Source organism: Dromiciops gliroides, chromosome 6 (genome assembly GCF_019393635.1).
Source record: "Dromiciops gliroides isolate mDroGli1 chromosome 6, mDroGli1.pri, whole genome shotgun sequence".
Lineage (NCBI taxonomy): Eukaryota > Metazoa > Chordata > Mammalia > Microbiotheria > Microbiotheriidae > Dromiciops > Dromiciops gliroides.
The window spans coordinates 46,922,968-46,943,261 of NC_057866.1; the positions used below are offsets into that span (position 1 = coordinate 46,922,968).

Consider the following 20,294-nt stretch of genomic DNA (forward strand, 5'->3'; position numbering starts at 1 on the left):
TTCAAACTTGTAAAGACTTTGTTCTTTAGGCACATGTTCAATTTGAAAAACCTGTGTCCTTATTTTCATGGTTTGAAATGTCAAATGCCAAAATTGATCTAATAGTTACATATTCCTTCATCTAATTTACTCCAGGGCAAAGGATCTTAACCAAATCCCTTTTACAAAATATTGAAGCCTAGGGACCCCTTCTTCAGAATAATGCTTTTTAAATGCGTGAAATGTAATAAGATGCAGAGAAACCAATTATATTGAATTAGTGATGTCTTTTTTTCCCCATTCAAGTTTAATGTTGCCTTGAAATCTTTCCATGGAGCCCAGGTTAAGAATCTTTGCTCTAATAGTTTCACAAACGTAGGTCACTGACCTGCATTTGAATGCTATTTAGTTGTGTATATGGAATCAGACATAGGTATGGACAGGAAATAAGCCTGCCCACTTGGACCAGCTACTTCTGCTGCCCTTTCAGCCACCCTTGCCCTCAGTATGTTTACCTGCTGCTTTCCCCAAAACATCTTCTCTTGGTTTTCCCTCTTTCTGTCTCATACCACCATCTGCTCAGTTTCCTAGATTTAAAATCTCAATGTAGCCTAAGTTTTCATATCTGATCTGTACCATATCCTGTCAACTCTGGATTCTCACACATCGGATCGTTGATTTAGAGCTGGAGATGAACTGACAGGTCATTCACGCATATATTTCCTATATTTCAAGCAGCTTCTTGCTTCATGAACCCAGTGACTCAAAAATATTCCTCATTAGTCACATTTTCCTGTTTGGAAGCTCTGACTTCCTTAGAAAAATAATTAAGATTAGTTTCCTAAATAAGAAAGTTAGTTTAGCACAAGTACTATATTTAAATAACTTTTAATCATAGAGACAAGATGGTGTGGTGGAGAAAGTGCCAACTTTATCAACCTTTCTAGTTGAGAAAGGCAAGTGATCTTATTGAACTGGGGTCTTTTTGACTCTGAGGACAGCACTCTGGCCACCACCACTGTGGTCCTTCAACATCACTTCCTTTTCCTCCCCCACTGATGTCATCCTATTGCAGGCCTCCATTCTATTTCTGTGGCACATTGAACTCACACACTAATCCTTCACAGGTATGGATTGAGCCGTGTACATTAAAATTGTGTGATTCCTTAGCTTGGCATCTAAGGGTGTCCCATAACCCTGAGTGACTACATCTCCAACTTGATCTCACAGAGCACTCCTTTACCTACTGCAGGCCATAACCAAATCATATCTCTCTCTCTCTCTCTCTCTCTCTCTCTCTCTCTCTCTCTCTCCCCCTGCCTTTGTCGTGCTGGTTCCTATGCAGCAAACTCCTCTCTGATCCATCCTCATCCTTTGACTTTTTATTCATGATTTAAAACTTAATTAAAATTTCATCTTGGTGAAGCTTTCAAACATTTCCCTAACAATAAGGGTCACAGGTTCCCAAGATTTAGAACTGGAGAGGACTATAAACATCAAATGACTTATGCCCTTCCATTTAAAAATTAAGCTAAGGCTCACAGAAGGATTCCAGGGCTCTTTCCATAACACTGCTTGAATTATTATTATTTTTGTCTCAACCTGCCACTTAGTGTAAGGGCCAAAATTGGTATGGGGGAATTAATTGGGCAGCTCACAGAAACCACAAATCACAACCAATTCCTTACATCAGTTTGGTGAATTGCCCATGCAGAAACTCCCTTCACCAATAGAACTGGTCTATAGATTAGTCTCAGCACATGGTCTGAGGCATTGAGGGTCACATAACTAGTATATGCCTAAGATATGATTTGAACTCAGAACTTCCTGAGTTCAAAGTTGGCACTTTCTCTACCACACCATCTTGTCTCTATGATTAAAATAGTTCTTTAAATATAGTACTTGTGCTAAACTAACTTTCTTATTTGGGAAACTAATCTTAATTATAGTTCTGAGAAAATCAAGGCTTCCAATCAGGAAAATGTGACTAATGAGAAATATTTTTGGGTCACTGGGTTCATGAAGCAACAACCTGCTTGAAATAGAGGAAATGCTCTATTTGTTTCAAAACCAGAAGACTTTTAGTCATGCCAAAATGATATTAAAAGCATTCCTTATACCAAGGTAAATTTGTCTCTGATCTAAATTTAAATTGAATTTTAAATTAAATTTAAAATATTTTGGAAGTAGTTGATACTATCACCAGATTCCAAATGTTTAGGACATTGTTAATACCACCCCCCCTCCACTCCCGCAATGCACAAAGGTGTTCAAAGATTTAATCTATTTTGGGAAATCCCAGTGTGATAAGTCCCTCGACCAATGCAGCAGCTTATTCATGGTTCATTGCTTAGGCCCTAGGGAGTTACTTAAGGTAGATAAAGTTTAAGGGACCGGTTTAGCTTCAGACAGCTAGTAAGAATCAGAAGCAAGATTTGACTGCTAGCCCCACACTCACTATACCCACTGTGTATCGTGCTGCTTCTAATGGCAGACAGTAAAGTCTTGGTTAGCTATAGCTATGCTTTCAAAAACTGAGTATTATCATTTTAAAAATCACATGAAGGTACCTTCTCATGATAATGGGGCTTAGAAATTAACAGTAAGAACTACTCCCCCATACCTTTTTTTTTTTTTTTAAAGTAGACTTCTCTTGAATTAAGAAGTGAGGGAAAAAGGAATAAATAATGCTTCTATTTTCAAACCCCAACCCTCACCCAAGGTAAAAAGAGTTCCGAAGAGATTTGGAAAATCTTAAAAATCATTTAATCTGGAGCAGCTAAGGTGCACAGTAGATAGAGCATGGGCCCTGGAGTCAAGAGTACCTGAGTTCAAATCCGGTCTCAGACACTTGACACTTACTAGCTGTGTGCCCCTGGGCAAGTCGCAATCCCCATTGCCTCACCAAAAAAAAAAAGTCATTTAATCCACATTTGATTTTCCAATTGAGGCTCAAGGAGGTCAGGACTTGCTTACTTAACATGGGAAAGTAGCTTCAAATCCAAACCCTCTAGCTGCAAATCTCCTACCCATCACAAGAGCTCTTACCTGTTTTGGCACTTCTGAAAAGAAGCATTGGTCAGTATTCACCTACTTGGAGGTCACTGTTGCCAGACATGTAATAAATATTCTTTTAATGGAAGTGAATTATTATTATTAAGGGAGTTTTAATTCATGCAAAGCTTCCAAATGCAGTTAAGTGAGTAGTTTCCCCTGGTAATTCTATAATACAGAGAGGACTGGACTGGGAACCAGGAGGCTGGGGTCTAGTGCTGGCTTTGCTTCTTACTGGCTACATGACTTGAACAAATCACTGCCTCCTGAGCCTCAGTTTCCTCCTCTGTAAAAGGAATCAGGCTAAATGCCTTCAGAGTCCCCGCTGGGTACTACTTTATGTTCGGATATCTGGATAAGGCATTTTTGTGGGCCCTGCAGAAAGCTTCATAAGTTGCATATGCAGATTTGTATTTTGACCTTAACATGTTTGACTTGACAAAATTATGCCATGAAGTGGCAATTTTCTGCCAGGAGAAATAAGCACATTTAGAAAAATGAGTCAATAAAGTTCCTTTTCTAATCTCCCATGGCCATCTCTGACTGCCTAATTTTTTTTTAAAGCTAGTGTATCAGCTCTAATTTTTCATAGCTTTTTTATCTTTGCGTTTCCTTGAGACTAATTTGTGTTAAGGGAGATTGCAGAGAAAGATACATTTTGTGTTGATTCTTGCTCAAATTAAAAAATGCAATGTGACTTTTTACCCATTGGCAAGAGAAAATAAGTGAATTTCAAAGATTTGTGATTTCAGATATCTGTAATGAGTGTAAGTCTTCAAAATGTTAGGAAACTTTTTTTGTTTTTTTTTCTAAGAGTTTAGGAAAACTATAATTGATTGTATGGCCATCTAGTCAGATGGACCAGCTCTCGTTTATGGGTTTTCTTGGTAGAGATACTGGAGTGGTTTTCCAGTTCTTTCTCCACTCATTTTACAGATAAGGAAAGTGATGCAAAGAGGGTTAAGTGACTTGCCCAAGGTCACACAGCCAGGAAGTGTCTGAGGCCAGATTTGAACTCAGAAAGATGAGTCTTCATGACTAGGCCCAGCATTCTTTCCCCTGCACCACCCAGCTGCCCTCTTGGCTCTTCTAGAAGCTGCCAAATCGCACCGTATAGGGCAGCTAGGTGGTGAATGGATCCAGCACTGGCCCTGAAGCTGGGAGGACCTGAGTTCAAATCTCACCTTAGACACTAGCTGTGTGACCCTGGGCATTTAACTTAATCCTGTTTGCCTTAAACATTGAGGGCCATCTCCAGTCATCCTGATATATATCTTACCACTGGACCCAGATGACTAGAGGAGAGAGTGAACTTGGTGACTTTGTACATACAGTCCTCCCTCACTCAATAATCCAGTTCACTGCAAGTCACGATATCACCCCGATGTCATGGTCCTCCTCAAAAAGGAAAGACAAACAACAACAAATGGCACAGTCCATAGAATGCTCGGCCTGGAGTCAGGAAAACCTCAGTTCAAATCCAGACTTAGACACTTAATTAGCTGTGTGACCCTGGACAAGTCACTTAACCTCTCTCTGCCTTAGTGTCTTCAATTTATAAAATGGTGATGATACTAGCACCTATCTCACAGGATTGTTTTGAGAATAAAAAATATAATGAAATAATAGTTGCAAAGGTGTCTGGCATATATTAGACATTAATAAAGGTTTATTCCCTTCCCTTCTCCCTTTGCAACTTCTGCGCTCAAATAAAATGAATTTGAGTATCAATTAATGGTATTTTTAAAACTATAATGGATAGTCAGGGAGCTAGGTCATTAGAAGAGGTGACTACCCCCAAAGTATTGTGTTCAGTTCTGGGCATCCCATTTGAGGAACGACATTGAGAGGAGGGGCAGCAAGCAAAACGGTGAAGTGCCTCAAGCTGCTCTTCAGCAGATCAGTTGAAAGAAATGAGGATGTTTGTATACCTTGGGAGGGGGAAGAGGTAGCAGGGCAGATGATAGCTTTCTTTGAGCTTTTGAAGGGTGACAGTGTGGAAGGGGGCATTAGACTGTCTACTCCTCAGAAGTCAAGGACCAATGGGAAGTTGCAAAGAGGGAAATTTAGGTTTGATGTAAAGGTGGGGGTGGGAGGAACTTTACCCATTAGAACCATGTACAAATGGATGGGCTGGCCTGAGAAGCGGTGGATTTTCCCTTGGTAGAGGTCTTCAGACAAGGGCTGAATGACTACTTGCCATTTTAATGTAGAAGGGATCTCTTTCTGGGGCATAGGTATCACTGGATGGTTCCTGCAGTTTCCTACCTACTTCTGAAATTCAGCAAAGAGGAGTTTCATTTTAAATTAAGAATGGGGGCAGCTAGGTGGCACAGTGGATAGAGTACCGGCCCTGGAGTCAGGAGGATCTGAGTTCAAATTTGGTTTCAGACGCTTAACACTCACTAGCTGTGTGACCCTGGGCAAGTCACTTAACCCCAATTGCCTCACCAAAAATAAATAAACAAATAAATAAATAAATAAACTACACAGATGCATGTTTCGTTTTAAAGCTGTTTTTCTTTAATTTTGTGAATCAAAGGGGGATGCTTATTTTGCTGTCTTTATTAGCAAATCCAGTTCTGCTCCAACATACAGTGCTATATATAAGCCCATGCCACAATGAACTTACTGCACTATACGGCACAGCAAAGAGGGATTCACCCCAAAAACACACTCTAACCAGAAAACATTTTAAAATAACATGGAAGTCAAAAGAAGGCTCAACTGTACAATTTATTGTCAAAATATCAACATGGAAATTACCTGTGTGTATTGTACTAAATTAGTTGATCTGCAACTGTGCTTTTGTGAAACAATTCACAATCAGTTCCCAAAGGACATACTGGTAACTTTCAATGGGAGCCCCAGAGTATTTGGTCATATAAGTAAAGAGATGATCTTTAAGGCAATTGTCTAAGTGAATGTAAACTTATGGGAAGTGAGCTTCCAGGAAAACATGCTTATTGATGGTTGGTGTCTGATTGTCTAGCGACACACGATCACACTAACTTCCTCTTTTTAAAGCTTGATCAGAAATCCTGAAATGTGTCGAAAGTCTAGGATGCTCAATTTGTCAGAAACAGGGTAGATATATTCCACTGACTTGTACTTAAACCCTAAATGTTCTTTGTTGTTTTTTTTTTAATTTTTGTTTTGTTTTGTTGTTTTTTTTTCCTCTTAACAAGGTTCTGTAGTTACCTAGAACCAAGTCTTTTAAGACATTCTAAACATAATGTTCACATATTGAGGAGTAATGATTCGTCTAAAACTTGGCTAGTATATTTGATATTAGCATTTCACCTAAGAGGTCATTTTCTACAAAAGCTTTAGAAATAAATAGTGCTACATTTAATGATCCTTCAAGCATAATGCCATTGTCTGTCTGGGTTTGTTCCATTTCCGGAAGTCCTTTCAAGGCACGTGGACTACACTGACTACACGGGAGAAGTAAGTGATGTGGGCCTCTGTGGAAGTCCCTGGTGACCAGCTATGTTCATTTAATCTCCTTTTTGGCCTTATAATGGGCGGAGACCACCAGGTAATTATCTGGATTCATGTCCTTAAGGGTTGGTGATTTGCTCTGGATGGGAGAGGTCTTGCCGTCCACGCGGGAGATCTGGAGCATGCGGCAGGGGTCGTGTTTCAGCAAGTAGCCAGCAAAAGTTTCCCATCCTCCTCCCACACGGACCATGACATGCTTGTTGTGCAGCATCTAAAATGGTAAGACGGCAAAAATGGAAATATTTTAGTCAAGTAGCCTCGGAGACCTGGTGGAAGGGAGTATAGGACACCAGCCTTGGAGTCAGGAAGACCTACTTTAATGAAATCAGGTTTATTTCCCATCCCCTCTTCCCAACGTTCCTCCCATTCAAACCAATCACTAGGCACTTATTAAGCACTTGCTTTCTTCAGTGGATAGGGTGCCAGGCCTGGGGTCAGGAAGACTCATCTTTCTGAGTTCAGATCTGTTCTCATACATTTACTAGCTGTGTGACAGACCCTGGACTAGTCACTTGACCCTGTTTACCTCAGTTTCCTCATCTGTCAAATGAGCTGCAGAAGGAAATGGCAAACCATTCCAGTATCTTTGCCAAGAAACTGAAAATATGTAAAGCATTGCTTTAAAAAAAAAAAAGAGCTTGTGTCCTTGAGGAACTTGGCATTCTATTTCTGGTGGAATTAGGGATATCATTAAGGACAGTGAGGTGAGTCCTAACCAGAGAAACCTGGGAAAAGGCAAAGGGAAGATTTCAGTTAAATAAACGTCAGACTGAAAATATCCAGGTGTTAAGGGCTAAAATTCTAGCTAGTCTGTCTAAAATATCCAATGAGTGGTCGCCAATCAATTACAAGCTTTAGCAAGAGTTAGACTTTTAAGCATTTATTAAGGAGAATAAGAATTTGGTAAAGAGAGAGAAAAAGGCCTAGATTCCTATCTATTAAAGGGAGAGCACATTTCTAGCTCCCTTCTCCGCCAGAGTCCAGAGGAAAGAGCCTCAGAGTCAGCGCCAGTCTCTTAATTCCTCCTCCCACTAGTCCACGTCACTTCCTCCCGCCAAAGAAAAGACTCCTGGTCTTGCCCTCAAAGACCTTCGCTTCATGGGCAGAACTCTTCTACAGTAAGTATCCAGCAGGTGGCGTCATTCCAATCGTTACACAGGGTTCTTGGCATGGACTGTTAAGGGTTTTGTTCCCCTCTCCACCAAGCATTTGGGTCCTAGAGATACTGAGCCAAGAAAGACACAAAGTCTCTGACCTCTGAGAGCTTCTTTTCTACTGAGGGAAACCACACATACATATGTAAAGAGATTTAAAATACATGCAAAGGCTTTACAGAATAATCTTAAGAGGAACTTCTAGCCACTTGGGAATAAAAAGCTAACATTCATAGAGCACTGACAGTGTGCTAGCTGGGCACGAGCTAAGCACTTTACAGTTCTCTCATTTGATCTTCACAACCACCCTGGGATAATGGGTGCTATTATCATTCCCATTTTTTTTTTTGGCGGGGCAATGGGGGGTTAAGTGAGTTGCCTAGGGTCACACAGCTGGTAAGTGTCAAGTGTCTGAGGCCGGATTTGAACTCAGGTACTCCTGAATCCAGGGCCGGTGCTTTATCCACTGTGCCACCTAGCTGCCCCCATCATTCCCATTTTAAAGATGAGGAAACTCAAGTCTTCCCAACTCCAGGCCTGGCACTCTACCCACTGCACCACCTAGCTGCCCCTTGGACCAATTATCTAAACTCTCTAGGCCTTAGTTTTGTCATCTCTAAAATCTTCTGGTTACATTTCAGTCTGTCTATCCTCCCAATTTAAAAGAGGAGGACTGGATAAGCCAAGCTTTTTATCCAAAAGTTATGCATCAGTAATGGTGAAATTTAAGGTAATTTGTCCCCCGCCCCCCATCCCTCATCCTCACCGGCCTTGGCTTTTGGAGACTCTCTCTTTGCCTGATCCCTAAACTAACTCTGTGAGCTTCTTTGCCCTCCCCTTACCCTTACCCCCAAATTGTGAACTAAGACTTTTACTTTAATTACTCGATTCTTTTTACTTTTCTTTTTTTCTTCTTTGAATCCCCAGGGCCTAGTCCTGGGCTTGACACATTATCAGCAACTAATAAACATTGCTACATTTCTTGATTTATTAGAGAGGTTAGGGCATAATCAGGTAAGTCATTCTCTACTATTTTGTCAACTGTGAAATGCATTTTAGAAAACAGCAATCCTATGACTTTAAACGTACCTTGCCTCACTGTCTTGTAATGTCTTTGTTTCTCCCCACCAGCACCTGAACCCCAAGACCATAATGTAACCTAAGATGGCTGACTGTCCATTTTGGTACCTTGACTTCAAGGGACGAATTGCAGCCTGAAAAGAAAGCCATTTTGCTCCCACTAACTATAGGACACAATGAAAAATTCATAAGCCCTTCAAATGATCAATCGACAATAACAACAACAAAACCTCTTAAGAGGTCACCAGTCCACCAGGGAACCCATGGCCCTGGCTTTTGAATTATGGAATAATTGGATTGCAGGGAAGAGGCTCAGGGAAACACAAGGGAATTACACTAAGTAGAGGCATTAACATTTTAAGGTAAGATAGGAAAAAAATGTATTTTTTTCTTTTTCCTACCTAAAGCTATTAATTTGTCTTTGAAAACCTAAAGCATGTTAACCCATTCCGCACTGAATGAAGAAATCTCTGTTTATACTGACCACAAGAAAGGTAAATAGACTTTCTAATATGGAAAAAACACCAATCATTGATTGACTCCTTAAGCACCTTCAAAATGAGTTTTTTCATTAACTCTTCCTCTTCCTAAGGTGAGCGATTTTCCTAAAATGTTTCTAAGAATAAATGGAAATGATTTTTAGACGCAGAGTTCAACTTTAAGCTCCACAGAATCAAAGCCAGTAACTTAATATTTGCATGATCAAAGTTCCTAAAATGTTTTTCTTTCTTTCTTTTTGGATACTCCCCACATGAAACTACTTGGATTATTATTATTCCTGCCCTGCTCCAACGTGGATGAAGCTCCTAAGGCATTTCCTTGGGAATGAAAGCCTTTTATTGAGAAAACCACCATTTCAGGATATATAGTCCAACCTCCTTCCAGCTTTGAGTCTTATGCCCTTGCTACACTTGAATAATGAAAGAAAAACTTTTTTTTTCTTCTCCCTAACATTCTGCAGGTAATTACCTAATGCTTTAAAGTGGTATTTCTACCTAGAGACCACAAACCTTTTTACCAGTACATGGTCATTGATAACTATTACTCCCATATGTATCCTTTTCCATACTTAATTAGCCATGCAGGAACTTTGACATTACATCAATTCCCTTCCCTCTCAGGTCCTAATTATTGTCCAATCTACAGCTATTTCCATTTGGAGCAAAGTTTTCAGGAACCAGGCTCCCTCTGTTGTTCATTTCCTCCAATGCTCCCATGAAGAGAAGAAAACCTACCTAAATTTAGATCCTCTCAGTCCACAGGGACATCTTGTGTTTATCCATACCTTCTTGTCTAACCTAATCACTAGCTGTTTTTACAAGCTATCATAACTTAAGTGAAAACATTTTTTTTAATTTAGTCATCTACTCTTTAGAGGAAGATTATTAAATTAATTTATAGAGCAATGCAATCTCTTTATCCTCTTTTAACATTTTCCTAACAGAGCATATGTTCAACACTGGAGCTGTAGGGAATAGAGTTTATTTGCATTCTGTTCCATGCTATATTGAATTGGGTGAAAGCAGGTGTTCAATATTTCACCTAAAAGCCTGACAAATCTGGCTTGATACTAATGGGTACATAATCAAAAATGGGGAAAGACAGTATTGCACTCTGAGGCAGACCACTGTACCAAAAGTGAGGAAGACATGCATTCCAATCCTGCCTGCTGGGTAACCTTAGGGTACTCACTTAAGTGCTCTGAGTCTCAATTTCCTCATCTATAAAATGAGGATACATGTATTTTTATTGAAAGGTGGTTGTGGGCTCTAAATGAGAAAATATGGGAAAAACCCTTTGAAAACTTTAAAGCACTATATAGATGCCACCTATTGTGATAGAATATAAGTTCCTCAAGAACTGAAATGACGTTATCTTTTGTCTTTCTGTTCCCAGTGCCTAGCATAACCATTAGGTAGTATTAACTAACAAAAGCAGTCATAGGAGGTAGAAGGTGAGATGACTGAAAGGACAAGTTATTCTCACTCCCCTCCTCTGGCCCCCATCCTTGGAATGTGATAGTACCACATCATGACCCTTTTGATCATTCTTCCTGGGCTATGAAGCTAGGGATTCCAGAAGTTAGAGGTGAGGAAGAAGTACATTTTAGCACTTAGTACATTGCCTAGCACATAGTGGGTACTTAATAAAGGCTTATTGAGTGATTGATATTGGACAAAGGCATAGAGGGAAGAGCAAGTAAGCCAGTTTGATTTAAATGAGGATTTATATTTAAAGACTCAAATATAAGTATTTAAAGAGTATTGAGGGGCAGCTAGGTGGCACAGTTGATAGAGCACTGGCCCTGAATTCAGGAGGACCTGAGTTCAAATCCAGCCTCAGACACTTAACACTTACGAGCTGTGTGACCCTGGGCAAGTTACTTAACTCCAATTGTCTCACCCACCCCCCAAATAGTATGTATACAGGAGTGAGGCAAAATCAGTGTAAAATGATAAGTTTGAGTCATATTGTGAAGGACTGTAAATTCCAAATGGAAGAATCCACAATGATTCACAATAAGTCCAGACATATCAACTAGAACAGCCAAGAAGTTGACCTATAACCAATGGTTCTAGGCTATGATCTGACACAAGCTTGGTCAATATGATTAAAAACAGAAGGAAATTTTACTAGGGTCATCAACAAAGGATATATGCGCAGATAACGTTATACACACATGTAGATACACAGAACTTTTCATTTCTGTGGAAAATTATTTTACCCCTGTTACTTGATAAGCCTCCTCATTAACCTTCTCAAGGCTTCCAAAAGATCTGGGATTTTATAGAAATATATTTCTGTTGCCCTAATGCAAATCTTAACCCCTCCAAATCTTGGTGAAAAGTTTATGAGATACATTGCCCCGCACCCCCACAAGGAATCATCATATGTTGGATGTTGAACTGTCAGTAAACCTCTTTGAACTGAGCTAGACTCATCCTCAGATGACAGGCACTAAATATTTCACTTAGTCTGTTTAAAGAAGTCTTTCTTAGCAGGGCATGAATTCAACAGGCAGAGAGCCCTCAAGAACAATGGATTATCTATGTATCACAAGAAGATAGCAGTGTAGGTAGGACTTTTGTAGAGCTAGCTTTTTAAAAAAGTTGTGGGTTTTTTAAAAACATGAACTTGATCAATAAACATAAAGATTTCATATATAAGGAAAGTCAAGAAAAAGGCTTGTGTTAGAAATTGGCCTGCTGTTATGTGCAGATTGTTTTCAAAAGAAGTTTATATTTATAGATCATATATGTAACGATATATCATATATTGTACATATAGCATACATAACGATACCTATAGAACTATAACAATAGTTATACATATAGATGACATGCTATATAATATAGTATTATACATGACATCTACAATTATGTAGTTATATTTATAACATTTAATAAAGTAGTAACAAAATTACTCTACTTGGTGGTCTTTTCTTTACTTCTTTTTGTATCATTTTTTAAAAAATGATTAATGCTTTTTGTTTCTTGCATTGCTCTCACCACCCACTAACCTGCCACTCTCTTTCCAGAACAGAAGCCCTCAGGGGGCAGCTAGGTGGCGCAGTGGATAGAGCACTGGCCCTGGATTCAGGAGTACTTGAGTTCAAATCCAGCCTCAGACCCTTAACACTTACTAGCTGGGTGACCCTGGGCAAGTCACTTAATCCCAACTGCCTCACTAAAAAAAAAACCCCAAAAAAACAGAATAGAAGCCCTCCCTGATAATAAATATGCAGAATACGGCAAAACAAATCAACACATTGGCCAGGTCTGAGAACCATATGACAAAACGCTCCAAATCACTAATTATAAGAGAAATGCAAATTAAAACAACTGGGAGGATCCACCTAACACCCACAATATTTCAAAGATGACAGCAGCAGAAAATAGCAGTTGTTGTATGGGATTATTGGAGGACAGGAACACCAATGCACTGTTGGTATAGTTGTGAATGAATTCAATGATTCTGGAAAACAAATTTGGAACGGTACCCTTCCAAAGCACTAAACTCTACATGTACTTTGATCCAACAATACTACCATTAGGGGTATACCCTAAGAAGTCAAGCCTGAGGGTAAGTACCCTTACATACAAGAATACTTGTAGCAGCAGTTTATGGTATAGCAAACAACTTCAAATAAAAAAATGGGCCCATTAATTGGGAAATGAAGCTGTCCTCTTTCAAAGATGCAATATTATTTTTAACCACAGCATTAATATGATTAGTAACAAGAATTTATCAACTCCAACCTAGAAAAAATTTCCCTCTATTTTTGTGGCTCTTGATATTCCTTGTAAAGTCCCTTTACATTCTTCATTTCATTTCCCTCTCACAGGATTTAATTTCTAATATAAAAATAAAATACGTTTAACTAATATATTTTCTGAATTTGCCCATTAAGTCCCCAACATCTGTAGACACTACATACAATGTTCTTAGATCCTCATGTGTTTTATAGAATTAAATAGTCATAGGTCTACAATTGTAACAGACCTTGGAAGATACATAATCCAACCTCCTCATTTTACAAATGAAGAAACTGAGGTCCAGGAGGGTTAACAGACTTAACCATGGTCACGGAGGTAATAAGTTTTAGAGGTGAGATTTTAACCCAGCTTTTCTGACTCCCTAAAAGTATTCTGTAAATTGTAAAGCTCCGAAGAGTTTTGAGATTTTTGTTATTATTCTCATAGTGAGTACTTCTATTTCTGTTGTCTTCTCCTATTCTGACATATTCTTTTTTTTTTTTTACTTTATGCTTTATTCTTCTGGCTTGTTTTCTTGATATTTTCCAATATTTATAAACTTCAACATTTCTGCTAGTCCAAGCAGATCCCCAAGATCATGCTTGGTGATTATAGGCATTCTCATAGGTTCATTTGTCAACTACATGCCAATGTATTTGAAATTATATGCATTCTCATTCTCATAGGTTCATTTATCAAATACATGCCACTTGTTCAAACATTCATTTGCACCCCGACCGCAGCCTCTTCTCTGAGCTCCAGCCTACAATCTCCCACTGCCTGCTCAAATTTTCCACCTATGTGTCACATCAGCACCTCAAACCGAAATTGTTCAAAATCAAGGTCACCACCACCACCACCACCACTCCCCTACTTGCATCTGCCCTTTTTCTCAGCTTCCCTATTTCCTCATATTGTATCCTCTAAGTCACCTAGGCTTGAAATCTCAGGCATCCTTAACTTTTTCCTCTCTCTCAATACCATCCTACTCCCACAGCCACCAACCTCCCTAAGACCCTCAATGCTTCTTGATCAGATTTCTTCCTAGCCCCCTAACTAATCTTCCTGACATTAGTCCATTCTCTACAATTACTAAAAGTCTCCCTTATCCAAAAGTCTAACCCTTTCACTCTCCTGTTCTCAAAGTTCCAGCGGCTGCCTGGTACATATGTTAAAAAATAAGGTAAACTATTCAGTTTGGCCAGTAAAAACGTTTTATTTTCACCCTTGTTTTTATACCATGTTTTATTTTCTCTTTAGCACTGTTCCATCTCCCTAAACCATGGCACCTTCTCTTGTAACAAAGAAAAGCATTTAGGCAAAGGCAACTTATACAGTAAATGGGCTGGAGAGTATATTTAGTATTCCATATCCACAGTCCCCAACATATCTATTGAAAAGCAGGGATGTTGCATCCTTTATCAGTTCTGTGCGACTGAGATTGCTCATAACATTCCAGCAAGGTTCAACTTCAGCCTGACATTTACAGTTTTCTACAATCCTGGCCAACCTAAGTTTCCATTGTCATTTAACACAATTCCTCTTAACACACTTTGTATTCTGGCTAAACTGAACTATTAGCCATTTCTTGGTCCTCTCATCCTTCACCCTCCAATCTGTGGCTATTCATATCTGCATAAAGCCTTCTCTTCTTCCATAGTTCAGCCTCTATGCCAGCTTCTACATAAAACCTTCCATGATCTCAGAAACTAAAAGTGGTAACTCTCTCCTCAAATTGTACAGTAGGACTTTGCCTGGATTTTTCCTTTGCCCTTTGCCCTTGTATGACCTTTAGTTGTGTGCATCTTCATATGCCCAGTACCTAGTATAACTGGGTTTAGATTGTTTATAATGGTCCCTTGATTCTTTACATTTCTCTCCAGTTTGATCAAATATTTAGAGTAGTGGAACCATAGTGTGTTAAACCTTAAGAAACTGGAGATAATCTAATTCAAGTCTCTCGTTTCACAGATGAGCAAACAGGTCCAAATCCCTGTACATTGCCTTCTTCCCGTAATATGCTTTTCTCTGATGGAATTCATTTGGTCTTCATATATGTCTGAGGCTACTTACATTATTATATCCAGGTGATTTTGAGACCCCAGGAATGGAAAGGATAACCAGAATTTCATGTTGTGTTTTGAGTTGGAAGGGACTTTAGAGATGAGCTCCTTGAGAGCAGGAATTGTTCTCTTTGTAACATTTGTATTCCCCGTGCCCATCACAATGCCTAGCACACAACTTACTAACATTTGTGTATTGGCTTAATGCTTGATTTGGTTCAAGGTCTGCATTCTGGATTCTGGGGCTCAAAGAGTTGAATTCAAAAAGTTCCACAATATAAGAGTTGTAGTAGGCCTCAGAAGCCACCTGGTCCAACTTATATACGATCAAGAATTCCCTCTGTGGGCAGCTAGGTGGCACAGTGGATAGAGCACTGCCCTGGATTCAGGAGGACCTGAGTTCAAATCTGGCCTCAGACATTTGACACTTACTAGCCGTGTGACCCCGCGCAAGTCACTTAACCCTCACTGCGCCACAAAAAACAAAAATAAATAAATAAAAATAAATAAAAAAAGAATTCCCTCTAGAACATTCCACATCAGTAATTGTACAACTTTTACCCGATGACTTCTGCTGAGTTAGAACGACTGCCAACCAAGACAACCCATTCTGCTTTTAGACAATGCTACCAATTAGGAAGTGTTTCCTTCCATTCTAAATGTTCCTTTATAAAGTATCTACCCATTGTTTCAGGTTCTGCCTTCTTTACTGATGTAAGAACACCTTTAACCCTGTGCAGTGGGATCTAACTCAAATGGAAATGAAGGACACATATTGACTTAGAAAACCATGAATTAACATTATCTATCTGGTATCATATTTTTATTTATTTGGTTAGACATTTCCCAGTGTTTAGCATTTTAACTTAGTTTGGCAGCACTGGGAGGTACCCCAACCTACAAGGCATTCAAATACTTATAGCAGCTCTCCTATCCCCTTAACTTTCTTCTTCTTACACCTAAAAATCTCTACTTCTTTCAACCAATCCTCATTGGGAATGATCTCCTGTCTTCTTGGACACCTAAATAACATAGTAGATATAGAATGCTGGGCCTGGAGTTAGGAAGGCCTTAGTTTGTATGTGGTCTCAGACACTTATTAGCTGTGGGATACTGGGCGAGTCACTTAACTTATTTTTGTCTCAACTTTTTAAACTGTGAAATGGGAATAATAATAATAATAGCATTTTGTTTCTTGTATTGAAGATCAAATGAGCTAATATTTGTAAAAGCACTTTTAGCACTGAGTAGCTGCCTAATAAATGTGGATGCCCTTCCTTCTCTCCCTCTTCTCTGTGCCCCAGGCTTTGTCTCACAGTACAGACTGTCCAGCCCACTAAAAATGACTTATTCTTTCTTCCCAATTAATCTCACTTAATATACAACAATAATAACTTATCTTTTAAGAGTTTAAGCAGTCCCAGAATCAGCTCTTGGGCCCCGAGCAATGAAACTGCTTTTTAATTTGGTTCCACAGTAAATTAGGTGGACCTTCTTTTTTTGAGTTTGACACAATTCAAATTCTTCTGACTCCCCATTATGTATTTAAATAAAGTAAGTATTCCTGGCAGTATCAGAATTTGGCATCGCATTTAGGTCTAGGAAAAAGATGCCTTCTCAGACTCAGGCCAGCTCAATGACCACATAAAGAAAAGGTCCCAGTAAGTATAGCTCTGAACATTTCACCCTTCGAGATGATGGGAAAACTCTCCTGAAAACATTCCCTTGAATCATTCCTCCAGTCTAAAAGTTAAAATTGGACTTATCCTATTACTCTGGCTCTCACTCACAATAGATCCTTTTTAATAGCTTTTCTTTAATATAGGTGAGGTCAGTTAAGTTAATAAAAGAGCAATTTACTGGGAGACCCACTGAGGGCAAAGCATTCCTTTCCCCTTTAAAACTACATTACTCTATCCAAAGCAGGACAATTTCACTTTGCAATGGCACCTTGACACCCTTCAAAGCAAGATGTGCCACATGACTGAAGAGAAACAAAGTCTTTGCCAGCTCATTAAATGCCAGTTCATTAGTAAGTCATGCTGTAGGAGGAGACTGTCAACTCTCTGCTCCCACACATTCCAAAAAACAAGGGCGGAGGGGGGGGGTGTGTAAAACCCACATCCCCACACACGACCAGTAAATTATTTAACATCTGTTTTTAAAATGACTAACAGAGGACTAGGCTGATTTCCAATTTTTAATACCTGCTAATGAAAGAAAAACAGATAGAGGCGAGATCGTACAAAAGGCCACCAGGTGGCAGATTCACATAAATATATAGAGTGTCTAGCGGTGAAGGTTCAGTGTGAAGAAAAAGGTAGTTGGGGTTTGATTTCTAACATTTGAGACTAGAACAAAATGTCAGTCTTTTCAGACAAATGCAAAGCATATTGTTGTTTTTCCTTCACCAATATCCCTCAACCTTTGGCTGAATTTTGTTAAAATTAAATGAACTGAGTGGTTTTTTGCATAGCTTTTTTTTAAAGTACAGAGAATAGAATGCAAGTTATTAAGTACATAAATTATTGTTTTTTTACTATTAATGTTCCTTGCATGTAGTAGGTGCTTAATAAATGTTTATTGAGCCAAATTGTTTAATTGAAATCTTTTCTAAAGATGAGCACATTCAAAGGGAAAACATAGTGTGAGAATTAGGTAAAGGTTTCAACTCCACACAGTTCTTTGTCTTTATTTATAAAACATGGGGTGGAAATGTGTATCCAAAGCTTAAATGAAATGCCATTTGTTTAAACCTAATGCCATTTGTGTTTACTTTATGATAGAACTATATAGGTTGTATGCATTGGAAGGGACCTGGGCTCAGATTAGGAAGCTCATCAAAGCCAACATCCTTGTTTTTCAGGCAAGGTAACAGAAACCCAAAGACATCAAGCAATTTGGCCAGTGCCATCCAAGTGGTAAGTAAAAGAGCTGGCATTAAAATCTAGGTTCTCAGACCATAAATTAAGCAGTCTTTCCACTCTACCATAGTGCCTTTCAAACACAATACATACAAGAACATACTTAGAGTTATACTTGGATGGGACCAATCCAGCTCTCTATAAATGAGGAAAATGAAGCCTAGAGAGATTATATGACCTTGGGCAGGTCACACAAGCACCAATCAATGAATCAATAAAGTATTTAGAAAACATCTACTGTATTCCAGGGACAGTATTAGTGTTGTGCAGATCTAAGTAAAAAGAAGGAAACCATCCTTGTCTGGTAGGAGTTTAGGTTCAAATGGAGGCAATAAGTATGCATGTATGCATGCATATGTGCTTGTATATATGTATGTGTGTGTGTGTATATATATATGTATATATATACACACTTATACAAACATATACAAGATAAAAATAAAGTGAATGAGTGTAAATAAATACAAAGTAGTTAAGTACAAAAAAATTTGGGAACTATGATTATGGAAGAAATGGAACTAGCATTTGAGAGGATCAGGAAAGGCTTACTATACACAATCATACCTTATCAGCATCTTTTCCTTGAATATTTCCAGGTATGTGGAACTCCCTCCTTTAAGAATCAGCCCATTCCATCATTTTCCTAACATTTGCTACTCTGAGAAATCTAATTGCATGACTTGTTTTTTTTTTAAAAAGAATACCCTTTATTTTTATTTCTTTATTTTTTGGTGAGGCAATTGGGGTTAAGTGACTTGCCCAGGGTCACACAGCTAGTAAGTGTCAAATGTCTGAGGTCAGATTTGAACTCAGATCCTCCTGAATCCAGGGCTGGAGCTCTATCCACTGTGCCACCTAGCTGCCCCTGCATTACTTGTAAAAGAAAAAAAATTGGTCAGTACAAATACACTCCATAATAAGGAGGCTAAAGTTCCCCAAAATGTTCTCTTGTGTAGTGGGTGTAGATTGGAAGTCCCACCACGAAGTTATGCTGGACATGCTTCACTCGTGGGGCCAGAGTCCATACTCAGCCATGGAATGAAGCTCACCTAGGTGAGTGATGGAAAAGTGGGGGCAATGGGGAGGAAAAGGAGAGACAGGAATCCCTGCTCTCTCCATGGGACTTATAAGGAAAGCTGGCAGAGTCCGAAAATGATGCAGAGAGGGGGTGGAGCCTTTGTATATTTCTATATAGCTTACTGATAGGAAAAGTTCCTCCTACTCTAAGGCCAATCATTTTCTCACACCACCTTAGTCACAGGGACAAAGGGAACTCAGGGGACCAAGGCGACCACAGGGACTAAAACTTGTTGGATCACATATGTTCTTTAGTAAGATACTTGAACAACTATCTGACTGAAAGATGCCAAGAAAACATGCTGAGATCAATGGGAAGTGTTCCAGTCCACCCCCAACTCACTCACATGTTTACAATAGTCTCCAAGCATTTCCTTAAAGTGGGTGGCTTTAAATCAATCCCACTCAAGTCTTTTTCAAGGATCACAGTTGTTGTTGTTTTAAGCTCAGCATCTGGAGTCTCTGGGCCCATGCAAAACAGGTGGTAAAACAGTAATTATCTCGCCTGATCAGGAATTCACAATGCTGGGTTCTGACTCCGGAGAGATCAGAGGACCAAAGGAATGAGAAAGGAGAGAACATGTTAATCCCATGGCAAGAAAACAGGAAAACAAGAGGAGGAAGAAGACTATCTGGTCCCATGAGAGATTAGTCTATTCTAGCAGAGGCTGAAGGGAGCACCTGCTCTATGCTGTTGCCCCATATGAGTGTCTAACAAACATTGCCTAATGTCTAATCTTATGGATGGCGAGGAACCAGAATGTTAGGGGGTCCTTCAGAGCTGGAAGTATTCTAACAGAAGCTGCCCTTCAGGCAGCATCTTCTACAGGGCATTTTTCCTTATCCTCCCAACTGCTAATGTCCTTTCTCCCAAACATTTTGTACCTGTAAATGTCCACATACATATGTACATATGTTCATGTTTACTCTATTTATGTGTGTGATGTATACACACATATATTTACACATATATACATATGTACATAATATATGCACATCTTCTCACATTTATTCTGTCTTCTTAAAATCATGGAAGTTTGAATTTCTTCCCAGAAGTCACTGCATCCTGGGCCACCCTCTGCAGCAGCAGGTCTACATTCTTGCATGCTCCCCAACAAATTGAGGCTAGAGAAAGAATAATAAAGGATGATATTCCCTTATCCTTTCTGCTACTTTTAGGTCACCACCAGCAATAACTTTTAG

At 39.2% G+C, this 20,294-nt stretch overlaps 1 protein-coding gene across 2 annotated transcripts in view; it reads right to left on the minus strand.

The window, feature by feature from the left end:
• Nucleotides 1–5,538: 5,538 nt before the first annotated feature.
• The window catches only part of GAS2 (growth arrest specific 2), a 159,749-nt gene continuing 144,993 nt past the window's right edge, over nucleotides 5,539–20,294 (minus strand). For both annotated transcript variants that reach the window (XM_043971686.1, XM_043971685.1), the window contains exon 8: nucleotides 5,539–6,748. In XM_043971686.1, coding sequence (XP_043827621.1) covers nucleotides 6,530–6,748 — 219 coding nt within the window. In that variant the 3' untranslated portion in view covers nucleotides 5,539–6,529. The remainder of the gene's footprint in view (nucleotides 6,749–20,294) is intronic.